The sequence below is a fragment of the Podarcis tiliguerta genome, assembly GCF_965153285.1.
Source record: "Podarcis tiliguerta genome assembly, chromosome: 13".
NCBI classification, from domain to species: domain Eukaryota; kingdom Metazoa; phylum Chordata; class Lepidosauria; order Squamata; family Lacertidae; genus Podarcis; species Podarcis tiliguerta.
The window spans coordinates 12,414,198-12,429,201 of NC_139546.1; the positions used below are offsets into that span (position 1 = coordinate 12,414,198).

The 15,004-nt window shown below is 45.1% G+C and overlaps 1 protein-coding gene across 1 annotated transcript; it reads left to right on the forward strand.

Moving 5' to 3' along the window:
- Positions 1-1,989: 1,989 nt before the first annotated feature.
- On the forward strand, positions 1,990-14,423 carry DCAKD (dephospho-CoA kinase domain containing). Its single transcript, XM_083408017.1, has 5 exons — positions 1,990-2,125; positions 4,615-4,732; positions 7,054-7,257; positions 9,552-9,639; positions 13,301-14,423. Exons 2-5 carry the CDS (start codon positions 4,621-4,623, stop codon positions 13,584-13,586), a joined length of 690 nt encoding a protein of 229 aa, XP_083264143.1. The 5' UTR covers positions 1,990-2,125; positions 4,615-4,620; the 3' UTR covers positions 13,587-14,423.
- Positions 14,424-15,004: the final 581 nt, after the last annotated feature.

Below are 15,004 nucleotides of genomic sequence, written 5' to 3' on the forward strand. Positions count from 1 at the left end.
AGGACAAACACCAACAGGAATACATTACAGATGCTATAAAATGGTGATTTTCTTGGGTAAAAAAAAAAAAAGCACCGATAATAATGATAATAATAGACCCTTCAGGCAGGAAAACCCCAAATGTGACAATAATAATAATAATAATAATAATAATAATAATAATAAAAAAATTTATTATTTGTACCCCACCCATCTGGCTGTGTTTCCCCAGCCACTCTGGGCAGCTTCCACAAAGACCAAAAATACACTAAGATGTGACACATTAATAATAATAAACCCTTAAGTGGGAGAATACAAATGTAACTGTAGGGTGGTGCCTTTATCAACCCCCTTGCAATGCCGGAATCTCATTTAAGTTGGTTCTGGAGCAGCAGCAAACAAGCTTGCTCCATCTTTCATGTGACAACTCTTCAAATATTTGAAGATGGCTAGCATATCTCCTTTAAGTCTTCTCCAGGCTAAACATACTCGACTCCCTCAACCGCTTCTCATAAGGCTTGGATTCCCAATCCTTATAGATTCACAGATTCCAAGAATTGTAGAGTTGGAAGGGACCGTGAGGATGACCTAGTCGAGTCCCTTACAATGCAGGAATATTTTTGCCCAACATGGGGCTTGAACCCACAACCTGAGATTAAGAGTCTTGTGCTGTACCAACTGAGCTATCCTATGGGTCACCCTCCTCTGCACAAGTTCCAAATATAGTGTTAATAAAACTTTTTTGGGTTCAGTGTCTCCTAGACTTTTTGGATAACCACCAAATATGAGGGGATGTTACTGAAGCCATTTTTTTTGCTTTCAGATTTAGCAAATGGTATCAAATAAAACATCAGTTATGAATACGTGATTCTATTTCTGCCTTGGCTGGCAGCAGTGCTCCAGAGCCTCACAGAGCCTCCAATCACCTAAAATCCTCTTTTAACAGGAGCTGCAAAGGATTCAGTATTGGGTTTTAATTATTTCTATTGCGGTACATGTTTATACCTCCCTCCCTCAGGGAGCAACAACCAGAATATATGCCCCAGGGAAAGCACAACAATTTCTGCGAAGTTTGGCTGAGTGAAGGTCATCCTGTTGAGTAGATATTTAAACCCAATTTCCCCAGCCAAAGTCCATCAACATTCAAGACACCACTACACTAACTAATCTACTTGGGGCAGCGAGGGAACTAGGTGTTTTTGTGTTTGTTTTCAAGTAAGGTGTCCCAAAGCAAGAAGGGATAATGTCCCCCACAAGTCTATAGTGTTTTGTTTTGAAGTTAGACACTAGGTGAAAATACAGATTTTTGCATTTCAGGACCTATCAGAAACCACACAGCTCTGCCTTAAATTCTCTCTGGACCCATCAGCAATTTTAAATTCAAGAATGGCAACAATCCTAAGTTTACCAGGGGAGGGCGTGTAGTGTGCATTCAAAGGATCTACTCTGCCACAGAACTGTCACCCAGCTGCCTCTGTCGGCTGGGATTTTGTCCCAAAGAGTTTCAAGCAACCAGTCGATACTACTAGTTTATTTATTTAATAAAATTTATATACCGCTTGATTGTAGCGAAAAGCCTCAGAGCGGTTTACAAAAAAATAATAATTATCGCTTTAAAAATTTGTACCGTAATTTAAAACATTTAGAACCCCAATAGAATGGGGGTTTTTTTGTAGTCTTTGTTTGAAATGCATTCCTGTTTCTTGGTTGTAAGCATGATTTGTTTGTGTGTGTGGGAAAGTGAGTGAACAGACTCAAACAAGTTAAAATTCATACAGGCTTTCTAAACCTCAAGGTAGGCTTGTTTAAATAAGAATGCCTTTAGCGGGCGTCGAAAAAGAATACAGTGAAGGAGCTTCAGTCTTTCTCGCTGGCGAAGAGGAGCAGCTTTAAAACTAGCTTTGACCGCCTGGAAGCCTTTCGAATTCCTTGCCCATTCCTTGCGCTCCTCGCCTCCCTCTCCCTCAAATCGCGACGATGGCTTCGCGCTCGGGGAAGCAGAGCCCAGCCTCGGTGGCAGCGATTGGTTGGGTTTCCCAGCGTGACTTCCCTCTGCCAATAGGAAGTCGGAAAAGTTGGACACGGGTGAAGCCGACGAGACGGTGGGAAAAGGTCTCAGTCAGCATTTGGTGGCAGAACTGAACTGGTGAGTGTGGGATGTTTTCGCGAGGATCGGGACCCTTCCTTCGCTGAACCCGAGGGCTGGGAGGGTAGGCATATCCCATGGGAGAACAAGCTTGTTCGGGTTTATTTCCTGCGCGGCGTACCGAGGGTTTCTGAGAACGTGCAGAGTTCCCGCGCCGCGTTCGCTGTTGAGCCACCGCAGTCAAGTCACAGCGCCTCTGAGATTAAGTGGAAGGGATTCCAGGGTAGCCAGACAGTTCTATCCTTCAGTGCTTCTCTCTCTCTCTCTTTTTTTTTTAAATAGAAATTTTGGAGGTGTAGCTGGCAGGGGGCTCCACATTTGTGGCAGAAGACAGCAGTGAATTATATTTGTTTTCTCCCGGTTTCTCTGGAGGAATCTCCGTTTTGCAAAACTCCAACCCTGCCTTTCCAAAGTTAAACGACTTATTGCCAGTATTTGCCCCCTCTCTCTCTTAAGAGTCACAGATTTCAAATGCAAAGTCTGTACTGATTAGTAATGATAAGCTGGGATAAATATGAGATACTGGAGGTAGGACACAGTAACATATTGCAGCCATGCTCTTGTTAGGACCTAAGGTAAGGTTACCAGACGTCCCTGTTTTCGGGGACAGTCCTCAGATTTACAAATCAGTCCCCTGACAAAATCCTATCATTCCTACTGAAGTTGAAAAGTGTCCCCGGATTCATTGAAAAAAATCTGGTAACCTTAAAAGGGTTCCCCTAAATCCCTGTTTAAAAACACAGAGACCTCTCAGGGTCTCTGGCTTTGCCCTGAAATGGTATATTTTGAAACTTCAAATCATATACCTTCTTTCAGCCCATGGCAGTTTCAAATTTTAAGACGCTATAGATTTCTCTATGTTTATTATTAACATCATCACACTCCCAAAATAATAGTAATAAAATTTTATTTATATCCCGCCCTCCCCAGCTGAAGCCGGGCTCAGAGCAGCTAACAACAGTAAAATAATACAGCATTCTAAAATCAATTCATTCTAAAATCTTATAAAAAAAGATTTCTTGCTGCTGCCGCCACCACCACAAAATTGGCCACAAAATTCACAATCCTACCCTAATGGAAGAGTATTGGTATTTTGCCACCTTTGTAGAAATGGCAAAAGATTCTTGCATTGCAGGGGGTTGAACTAGATGACACTCACAGTCCCTTCCAACTCTACAATTCTATGCTAAGGTAATATTTCTGCTTGTTAAGGAGGTGTTGTTTTTTACATTATGTGGAAGAAACCAGATAATTTGAACCTGGTGATTTAACTCCGTGCCCATTGACCAATCCCCCTAATCTTTCATATTTGCCTTGAGGGAGCTTGGGTTTTGACCTTTGAAACTCTAAATGGTTCCGGGTTAAGTTATTAAATAAAGGACTGCCTGTGTCCATATGAAGCTTCTCCTGGATTAAGACCGGCACTGGAGGCCCTACTCAGTGGCTCACCTTTAAGATCCATTTAATTGGACAGCCATGAGGAGTTCCTTTCCTTATGGAACTCACTCCCAAGGGATCTGTCATTGGCTGTCTCAGTATTGAAAGGCTTTGAACTTCTACCTCTTTCAAATGACATTTAAAATGTGTGCATGCTGCTGTTTTCATACTGCAGATATGCTGGTTGAATTGCATTTAAATGTATTGTTGGTTTTTTGTGTTTTTATTTTTCTTGTAATGATAGGGAGCAACTCAAAAATATAGTGATTATTTTCTCCCCTTTGTGATTTTTTTAAACATCTAAATTCCAGATAAGATGCAGGGTGGATAAAAATCAATGATTTTTTTAAAAAGAAAATTTAAAAATCGGGTTAAAAAAAATTAAATCGGATTTTTTGATTTAAATCAGATTTTTAAAATAAAATGCTTTTGGAGGAAAAATCTTTCTAAAGATAGTTTTCTGTTTAAGTTACATTGTAGACCAAAGGCTTTTAATCAGGAAATAAGGATTTGTTTTAAGTTTTTCATGTGTATAAAACTCAAAGTTTTCGTTTTTAAAAAACCATTTAACCACATCAGTTAACAAACATGGATACATATGCTATAATGTTATTGTTTTCGTTAAAGAGATTGTTAAATTGTTATTAAGGAAATGATTATTTTTCTCCTTCCAGTAAAGTACAGCAGAAAAGTTGTCCAAATATAAACAGTTAACTTATTAAACCTCACAATAATTTCATAATTATCTGCCTATGAATTTCTAATAGTATAACCAAATCAGTAATTTTTGATATAACTGTAAAAACTACTCTGAAAATTTATTATTCCAAAAATGAAACCTTCATCTGGTCTTTCTATAAAAAATGATTTAAATCAAGTCTTATTGATTTGAATCAATGTGATTTAAATCAAATCCACCCTGATAGGATGTTAGGTGGCGAGGTGGGCTGAGGGAAAAGTTGAAGCTCTTCAGAATGAAGTTTACAAATGAGCACAAGCTGAGTTTCACATTTATTTTGTCGCTTAATGGTATTTTTTCCTTTTCCATCCAGGGCAAGATGTTTCTGGTAGGACTGACAGGTGGCATTGCGTCAGGAAAAAGTACGGTGGTTGCTATGCTGCGGGAACTGGGCTGCGCTGTCATTGATGCTGATGTTATAGCCCGACAAGGTGAGGCAGCCTGTGCTCCTTGGTATGAGGGTGAACAGAAGATGCACTTTTGTTCTCCAGTAGACCGCTGGCCAGAGGCAATAGATCCTCCAGGATCCCCAAGGGAGTTGTTGTTGGGCCTGCTCTTGGGTTCTCGGCCTGGATCCATTTGTGGGGTAAAAATGAGACAAATAAATAGATTCCAGGCCAATGCCGCTTTCCATTCAGTCTTCCAGCTGTCTTGGGGCCTACCCACATACTGGTTTTCTTCCTCAAAAAGAAGCTGCTGAGGAAGAATAGAGGGTTAATTTGGATTAGGCCTGCAGCACTGGGGAAAAGGTAAAGGGGCCCCTGACCATTAGGTCCAGTCGTGGCCGACTCTGGGGTTGCGGCGCTCATCTCGCTTTACTGGCCGAGGGAGCCGGCGTACAGCTTCCGGGTCATGTGGCCAGCATGGCTAAACCGCTTCTGGCAAACCAGAGCAGCGCACGGAAACGCCGTTTACCTTCCCGCCGGAGCGGTACCTATTTATCTACTTGCACTTCGACATGCTTTCGAACTGCTAGGTTGGCAGGAGCAGGGACCGAGCAATGGGGGCTCAACCCGTCAATGGGATTCGAACCGCCAATCTTCTGACCGGCAAGTCCTAGGTTCTGTGGTTTAACGCACAGCGCCACCCGTGTCCCCAGCAGCACTGGGGAACTGGGCTTAATTATTTACTTAAGCCAGGGGTCAGCAAACTTTTTCAGCAGGAGGCCGGTCCACTGTCCCTCAGACCTTATGGGGGGGTCGGACTATATTTTGAAGGAAAAAAATGAACGAATTCCTATGCCCCACAAATAACCCAGAGATGCATTTTAAATAAAAGCACACATTCTACTCATGTAAAAACACGCTGATTCCAGGACCATTCGCAGGCCGGATTTAGAAGGCGATTGGGCCGGATCCAGCCCCCGGGCCTTAGTTTGCCTACCCATGGCTTAAGCCAGGCTTCCTGAACCTTGGCCCTCCAGATGTTTTGAGACTACAATTCCCATCATTCCTGACCACTGGTCCTGCTAGCTAGGGATCATGGGAGTTGAAGGCAAAAAACGCCTGGAGGGCCGAGGTTGAGGAAGCCTGGCTTAAGTGCTACAGCCCTGATGCCAACACCCCCCCCCCCCCCGAGAGGCTCTGTTAACCTAGAAAAACTATATCCGCAGAAACTGTGTACTTGTACGTGCAATGAAAACTCAGACCCCATCCTCTTCAGCAATTGCCTTTTGAAGAGCAAAATAAAACTACGTTGGGAGTTTTAAATCACGGAACTGTAATGTAATATGCTTGTGAACTTCTAAACTTATTTGACTCACTGCTGCTGGAAAGACAGAATGCTGATCTACTGGTCTGTTCCGATAGAGCAGATCTTGTGCACTTGTTTGTTAGCCTGTGGATTGCTGCTGGAGGCAGGAGCTCTAAATGCAGAAAGCTTGGGAGAGCTCATGTAGCTTTCTGCTTGCGAGGACGAGAAGCTGTGTTCGTCTCATCCCTCCATCGACAGCACTTGGAACCTGTCTCTTTGCCAGTTGGAGGACCTCTGCAAATAGTGTGGGCCAGTTGAAGCTAGGGGTGCTGTGGATTCTGATGCCAGCTGACCTGCAATTGCTGGACTAATGTGCAGCTCAGAATGTGGTTATCTGTCAGATTTCACACATCTCCAGATTTCTCGGTCCAAGAAAAGAAAAGGCACAGTCTGCATTATAAATGCACATGTTGTTGTTGTTTAGTCGTTTAGTCGTGTCCAACTCTTCGTGACCCCATGGACCAGAGCACACCAGGCACTCCTGTCTTCCACTGCCTCCCGCAGTTTGGTCAAACTCATGCTGGTAGCTTCGAGAACACTGTCCAACCATCTCGTCCTCTGACGTCTCCTTCTCCTTGTGCCCTCCATCTTTCCCAACATCAGGGTCTTTTCCAGGGAGTCTTGTCTTCTCGTGAGGTGGCCAAAGTATTGGAGTCTCGGCTTCAGATAAATGCACATATTAGGATAGAAACGCATACATCGAGACGCAGTGCATATTCAAATATGTATTTTGTGGTTAAAAAGTATATTTTAAATACAAATGTTCCTGCTAGTTTTCCAAAAACAAAATTGCAAATTAATGGGGAAGTGGGACAGATTGCATTCCAGAATGAGCGTATGTAGGAATTGACACAAACTGTCTTATCACAAGCAACGCTTCTTGACTTGCCGTTTGTCTCTGCTGTCCCTCTTGTCTCTGATTGAGTTTCCCAGTGCTACCCCTGACACAAAATTGAAAGCAACTCTGGTGGAGCCTTAATGTTAACCCCTCTTTCCTCAGTGGTCCAGCCACGCTTCCTGGCATACCAGCGCATTGTGCATTCTTTTGGCCCCGAAATTCTCCTGGAGAGCGGTGAGATCAATCGCGAGGCTCTAGGAAGCATAGTTTTCTCTCAGCCCGAAAAACGTCGGCTGCTGAATTCCATCACTCACCCTGAGATACAGAAGGAGATGGTAAAACAGATCTTGAAATACTTTATGCTGGGTAAGCTACTGGTGAGGTTGATTTTTATTTTTATTTCACTTTGCGGAATCCTCGGGGCATCGATACACGCTGACAAAAGCTGCACCGTCTCCCTTTGCCCTGCATTTTATTTTATTTTATTTTCCTTTGCCGGCCAAGAGGGAACGGACTGTAAAAAGGCCTCTGAGCTGCTTCCTTTGTGCCGTGTTTGCACTCATCCATTCACTGCTTACATCCTGAGGATCCTTCCTTCTTTATCCTTGCCCTTTGCATTTTTGCTCCCTTAACGTTGCCTTTAAAGAGCACACACAAAAGAGTCTTTGGGAAGTATTGTGCATAATGTCACACCTTCAGAAATGCTCGCACGCGCCCCCAGCCCCCCCCCCCCTACCGCCCACTTTTCCCGGGCGCTCTTATAAAAGCTCTTTTTGAACTCGATAAGGTAAAAGAATGGTTTGACAGCTGGGATTTCGGCAGCGCCTCTCCATTCCCTTTCATTCCTCTGATAACTGTAACAAATACAGCTGACAAATCTGTCTAATCAAGGGCCTGATAATATCGCCGGCTGCTTTGGAGGTCTCGGGGTAGCAGAGAAGGGTCTCCTCACGAGGAGGAACTCATTGAAAGCAGACAGGGTGGGAGGGAGAGCCAGAGCTCTCTGCTTTCCAATTTCTAAGGCCAATATAACCCCCTTGGATGAGAGGGGAAAGCATTTAGGGAACTGGGAAAATAGCCTCACTGGTGATCTTCAAAGCTTTGTTCTTCAGAAGACCTAGACTTTTCTGCAAATTAAGGTAATTGGAGTAATTCAACTCCCGTCATTCAAATTAGTGGCAATATTATAAAAGCGGCTCCTCCTCTGAACTGCACACTATAACGCTGGAACTTCCCTGTGCCTCCAAAGGAGTTTGCCACATGAAGCCAGAGGAGCGGAATATCCCCTGCTCAGAAAAACGGCATCCCGATGCCTTGTTCGGTACATGGATCCTGGTCCAATTTTGTTGTTGCTAAATACCGTATTTTTCGCTCTATAAGACGCACCAGACCACAAGACGCACCTAGTTTTTGGAGGAGGAAAACAAGAAAAAAAATATTCTGAATCTCAGAAGCCAGAACAGCAAGAGGGATCGCTGTGCAGTGAAAGCAGCAATCCCTCTTGCTGTTCTGGCTTCTGGGATAGCTGCGCAGCCTGCATTCGCTCCATAAGACGCACACACATTTCCCCTTACTTTTTAGGAGGGAAAAAGTGAGTCTTATAGAACAAAAAATACGGTAATTTTTATTAATTTTCAATTACAAAAATCCAATATGTGTCATATTATATTAATATGAAATAAAGGTAAAGGAACCCCAGACCATTAGGTCCAGTCGTGGTCGACTCTGGGGTTGCGGCACTCATCTCGCTTTATTGGCCGAGGGAGCCGGCGTACAGCTTCTGGGTCATGTGGCCAGCATGACTAAGCCGCTTCTGGCGAACCAGAGCAGCGCACGGAAACGCCGTTTACCTTCCTTCTGGAGCGGTACCTATTTATCTACTTGCACTTTGATGTGCTTTCGAACTGCTAGGTTGGCAGGAGCAGGGACCGAGCAACGGGAGCTCACCCCGTCGCAGGGATTTGAACTGCTGACCTTCTGATCGGCAAGTCCTAAGCTCTGTGGTTTAACCCACAGCACCACCCTTGTCCCTCTCAAATAAAGGTGCCTTTTACTTTAACACCAAATAGCGATACCAATTCAAATACAAATCAATAACGTAGCCAATTATAAATTTTGGTGGCTTCCCACTTGCTGTACTTCAGGGTCTGATTCCCTTTAATTCTGCCTCCAGACTCTTGCTCAAACCAAATACAATCCATTCTTGATAAAATCCCTTGTACCTCAGCTACAGAAATTAACTTCAATTGGCATTGACACATATAATAATAATTTGTAAATTTGCAGGTGAAGTTCTGCTTTCTTCTCCAGTGTGAGGTTTTAATTTCCGTCAGTTGTTCTGTTAATTTGTTATCAAATATTATGTCCATATGAGTTATTCCTGATCCCTTTGTGCCTTCCGGCTTTGTGGACTCGGAGTTACTCTGTTCTCAACTCTTCTGATTGCAACTGTAAAATTCCACTTTCAATTTCAGGCAGGGAGTCACCCAAATTTTACTCCAGAATCTGACACGGGGATGAAATCACACAAACTCTTGAATTTGCAGTGCTTTACACAAAACTCCTTGTTCAGTGTCTTTGTTTGTGTGTGTGTGGAATGAATGCTTGCAGTTTCTACAACATTTGCGATACAAAATTCACCTCCCTCCCCCCCTCCCCAGGCCATCGGTATGTGATCCTCGATATCCCGCTCCTTTTTGAAACCAACACGCTGATCAAGTTCATGAAGCACACCGTTCTTGTGTACTGGTAAGGATATTACAGGGAACGATGACGTTATGTCACAATACGAAAGCGCCAGTCGGTCTGATGCAACAAAGGACAGAGGATGCCCATTGGAATGCATTGGCTCCTGAACTGAGTCAGGAATCATAGAATTTAGACTAGAGTCATCTAGTCTAACCCCCTGCAATGCAGGAATCTCAACTAGATCATACATGACAGATGGCCGTCCAAGCTCTGCTTACATGGGATTTGCACGTGACCATTCAGATGAACCAAATCCCTTATAACTGGTTGCTCGTACAGCCGTACTTTGGAAGTCGAACAGAATCCGTTCTAGACATCTGTTCGACTTCCAAAATGTTCGGAAACCAAAGCGCAACTTCTGATTGGCTGCAGGAAGCCCCGTCAGACGTTTGGCTTCCAAAAACAGTTCGCAGACTGGAACAGTCACTTCCGGGTTTGCAGCATCCGGAAGCTAAAACATTTGAGAACTAAGCTGTTTGAAAACCAAGGTACGACTACTGTACAGTGTTAGAAACTCAGATATATAAGCTAGGTGTCAAATGGCTCCTTAAATCCAGGGTTACAGTCGCCAGAATGAAATGCCTACTTGCCATTTTGGGGGCAGACCCAAAACCTTTGTGCAGATAAAACATAATAGATAGAATTCTACAAGTGTGTGAAAACAGGCAAGAGTTCTCTGGGCATACACCTCCATATGGCAGGAGACATCAGGTACCATCCTGGCGCCCAGGCATCTTTACCTGGTCGCAGGTGGCCAATAGCCAGGTGCAAAATGCGCCTGGCAAATTCTGAACACTGCTTGTGCAGCATTTTTAAGGGCAGTACCAAAAGGGCCACACAGAATGTTGTTGTGCTTCCGAATGGACTGACCCTTGGAATGGGTTGGAGCTCCTGCAAACTTGTGAACAGAGTTGTATAAGAAGTTTATTTCGTAGGGACCACATTCCTGTCTGGATAATCTTTCAGAGGCCGCAAGCCTCTGATGGGTGAGAATAGAGCCAAAAGTGTCTAGAGCAACAAATGTAACTCTTACCTTTGTGTAACAGGCTAGTATGCACACACACAAGAGGAATGTTTTCTTCTGGCGCCTAAAGCTATACACACCAGGCAAGCAAGGGGCGTTATCAGAGTTTCAGGACCTGGTCCTGCCATGTAGGAACAATCACAAACCGTGCAAAGCAGAACCAGTGATGGGGATGGCCTGGGAAGAGGGGTGTGTGGCTGAGACCCAAATTCCAGAGGGAGAGGCCCCTGAGGGGTGCTTTTTGCCCCCAAGCCTGACGTGTCCCATCCCCAAGTTAGATGGAGAAGGTAAACGTATCTCTTCAGGGAATTAATTGGGGAATTAATTAGCTGTTCCTGTTAAACCACAGAGCCTAGGGCTTGCCGATCAGAAGGTCGACAGTTCGAATCCCCATGACAGGGTAAGCTCCCGTTGCTCGGTCCCTGCTCCTGCCAACCTAGCAGTTCGAAAGCACGTCAAAGTGCAAGTAGATAAATAGGTACCGCGCCGGTGGGAAGGTAAACGGTGTTTCCATGTGCTACTCTGGTTCGCCAGAAGCGGCTTAGTCGCTTAGTCATGCTGGCCACATGACCCGGAAGCTGTACGCCGGCTCCCTCGGCCAATAAAGCGAGAGGAACGCCGCAACCCCAGAGTCTGTCACGACTGGACCTAATGGTCAGGGGTCCCTTTACCTTTACCTATCCTTCGACAGGTTTTTTTTGTGTGTGTGTGTTTACTTTTTCCTCAGCAGATTTGCTGGTTGAGGTCCTTGTGCTTCACCCCTCAGAACTCAGCCTTGACAACTGAGCCCACTCTGCTCGGCATGACCCTTCCCACTGATCTCTTCATAGGCCACGTTCACACCCTAAAGCACTATGACACCGCTTGAAACAGTCGTGGCTTCCCCCCAAAGAACTGTGGGAGCTGTAGTTTGTTAAAGGGTGCAGAGACCCCTGTTCCCCTCACAGAGCTACAGTGCTGACTGTTTTAATGGTCAACCCTTCTACACAGGGAACTCTTGAGAGTTGTAGCTCTGTGAGGCATCCAGTTTTTTAAAAAAATATATATTTATTTATTAGAATTATATACTGCCACTCATCAGAAGATCTCAGGGCAGTTCACAGAATAAACTACAAGATAAAACGCAAGTAAATAATTAAACCAAAGCAGCAAAACAATAACAGACACATTTAAAAGGCTGTGGAATATTAATCAGCCCAAGGCCTGGATGAAGAGGAACGTTTTCTTCTGGTGCCTAAAGCTATATAATGAAGGTGCCAGGCGAAGCATTCCACAAATGGGGAGCCACTGCAGAAAAGGCCCTTTCTCATGTTGCCACCCTCTGGACCTCTCAGCAAAGTACAGCTCCCAGATTTTTTTTGGGGGGGGGGGCGTGAGTGTTTAAAATGGTATCATAAGACTTTAAACACCCTCTCTCTCTCTTTATATATGTATATATATATATATATATATATATATATATATATTTGGTAAAGGACCCTCTCATCTGGCCATTCATTGCATGTACTTCCTTCAGATCCACAATGGCCCTGAAAGCTGTTTTCCAGTCACAATGTATTATGCTTTCACACACAAAAATGTACAAATATTTTCTGTGTTCCGCCGTCATAAACACATAACAATTGCTAGCTGGACCAGTCTGTTTCCAGCATATCATTTTTCCTGCTAGATGACCGTTGGAAACCAAGAGGAGGGCATAAAGGTAGCAAGGTAAAAAGAAAAAAGGTAAAGTACCCCTGGACGGTTAAGTCCAGTCAAAGGTGACTATGGGGCTGTGGCGCTCATCTTGCTTTCAGGCTGAGGGAGCTGGTGTTTGTCCACAGACAGCTTTCCGGGTCATGTGGCCAGCAGGACTCAACCACTTCTGGTGCAATGGAGCACCGTGATGGAAACCAGAGCGCACGAAAACGCCATTTAGCTTCCCGCCACTGCGGTATCTATTTATCTACTTGCACTGGTGTGCTTTTGAACTGCTAGGTTGGCAGAAGCTGCGACAGAGCGACGGGAGCTCACTCTGTTGCGGGGATTTGAACCGCCGACCTTCTGATCAGCAATCCCAAGAGGCTCACTGGTTTAGACCACCCGCATCCCATACATATGGTGTGTATGTGGCCATAGTATCTCCCTGCATTTCCATGTCTTAGCCGTGCTGGAGTGTGTAAGAGCAGCAGGATTTGACTAGATACTGTATTTTTCGCTCTATAAGACGCACCAGACCATAAGACGCGCCTAGTTTTTGGAGGAGGAAAACAAGAAAAAAAATATTCTGAATCCCAGAAGCCAGAACAATAAATGGGATCGCTGCGCAGCAATCCCTCTTGCTGTTCTGGCTTCTGGGATAGCTGCGCGAAGCCTCTTCAGGGCAGCGGGATTAAGGCACTCCCTGCCCTGAAGAGGATTCATGCAGCTAAGCCAGAAGCCAAAACAGCAATAGGGATTGCTACGCAACGATCCCTCTTGCTGTTCTGGCTTCTGGGATAGCTGTGCAGCCTGCATTCACTCTCCTTACTTTTTAGAAGGGGGAAAGTGCGTCTTATAGAGCGAAAAATACAGTAGATGGGAGGGGGGTTTACACACACACACAGCCCTTTCTGACTTTCTCCCTGAGCTCAGTTCCTCTTCCCTTCCTTTGCCAAGTGACCCACAGAGCCAGTTATCCCGCCTGATGCGCCGGAACGGGCTGACCCAGGCGGAGGCCGAAGCTCGCATCGCTGCCCAGCTGCCCCTGGACCAAAAGGTCAAGCTGGCCGGCCACGTCATCGACAACTCGAGAGACGTCGAGACCACGAGGAAGCAGGTTTTGAAGCTGCACTCCTCGTTGGAGGACTCCATGGACTTCCTCCTGGTGCGGATCCTGGCCCTCACAGCAGCCGCTGGGGTTAGCGGCTTTCTGTATTTCCTACTGCGGCAGCTCATGTCTTAACTTGCCCTTGGTGGTAGTGAAAGGGGAGGTAAGGGGGACCGAACCCTTCTGTTTTGGGAAGGGCAATAGAAACCCAGGACCTTTCCCTACTTTTTGCAGCCTGAACGACTCAAAAGACCTCAAAAGCCAGGCAGTGAGCCTGTTGTCTTTCTGAACGCCTCTGGAAGTGAAAAGAGGCGTCATTCATTCCAAAGCGGCTATCTTTGTCCGCGGCTCCCTTGCAAAAGATTTTAGTCGCACCTGAGGATGGAAAGGGGTTGTGGGTGTTGTTAACTAAAGCTGGTAGGAATTTTGGTCTGCTGGGCCGAGGGGCTGTGGGTGGGGACGAAACTTGCTGGCTACTACTGAAGTGTAAAAACGCATCCTATTAAATTTGACATGAGGGTAAGCCCACAACAAAGTTCCTTTTTTAAAAAAAGAGGTACTGTGCACTTCTTTCCCCTCCTCTCCCTCCCTCCAATATGCTATTGGCTGCATCTTTGAGAACTTCATTTTCAATGGGTCTCCAGGACTGTGGTCAATATTGAATGTTGCTTGCAGGGCACTCAGCCAAAATGCTCTCTGTGGGGAACCGACAAGGAGAAGTCGCTTCTCGGAGGTGTGAAAATACCCTGAGAAGTTGGAGAGGCTGTTCCTTTTTTTTCTCTTCCCCTCTGGAGGCTGCTTGGTTACTGCATTTCATTTAACATCAATTTATCTGTATGACTCATACAGCTCAAGCGTTATGTACTACAGTCTTACAATATAGTATTTGTAATTATGAACTGGAGCTTGTAGGGTTTTTTTCGCCCCTCAGCGCCTGGCTTATATTCAAACAAATCATGATGATGATTGTTATTTATGAATCTTGTTATTTATGAATCGTGTCATGTTGAAGCATCTGGAAGCAATCTGCAATGCAATTAAAACCTATATAAAACATATACCGTATTTTTTGCTCTATAAGACTCACTTTTTCCCTCCCAAAAAGTAAGGGGAAATGTGTGTGCATCTTATGGAGCGAATGCAGGCTGCGCAGCTATCCCAGAAGCCAGAACAGCAAGAGGGATTGCTGCTTTCACTGCGCAGTGATCCCTCTTGCTGTTCTGGCTTCTGAGATTCAGAATATTATTTTTTCTTGTTTTCCTCCTCCAAAAACTAGGTGCGTCTTATGGTCTGGTGCGTCTTATAGAGCGAAAAATGCGCAGGGTATATATATACACACACATGCGCATGCGCGTCCGCGCACACACACACATAGGTAAAGGGACCCCTGACCATTAGGTCCAGTCGTGGCCAACTCTGGGGTTGTGGCGTTCATCTCGCTTTATCAGCCAAGGGAGCCGGCATACAGTTCCCGGGTCATGTGGCCAGCATGACTAAGCCGCTTCTGGCGAACCAGAGCAGCGCACAGAAACACCGGTTACCTTCCCACCGGA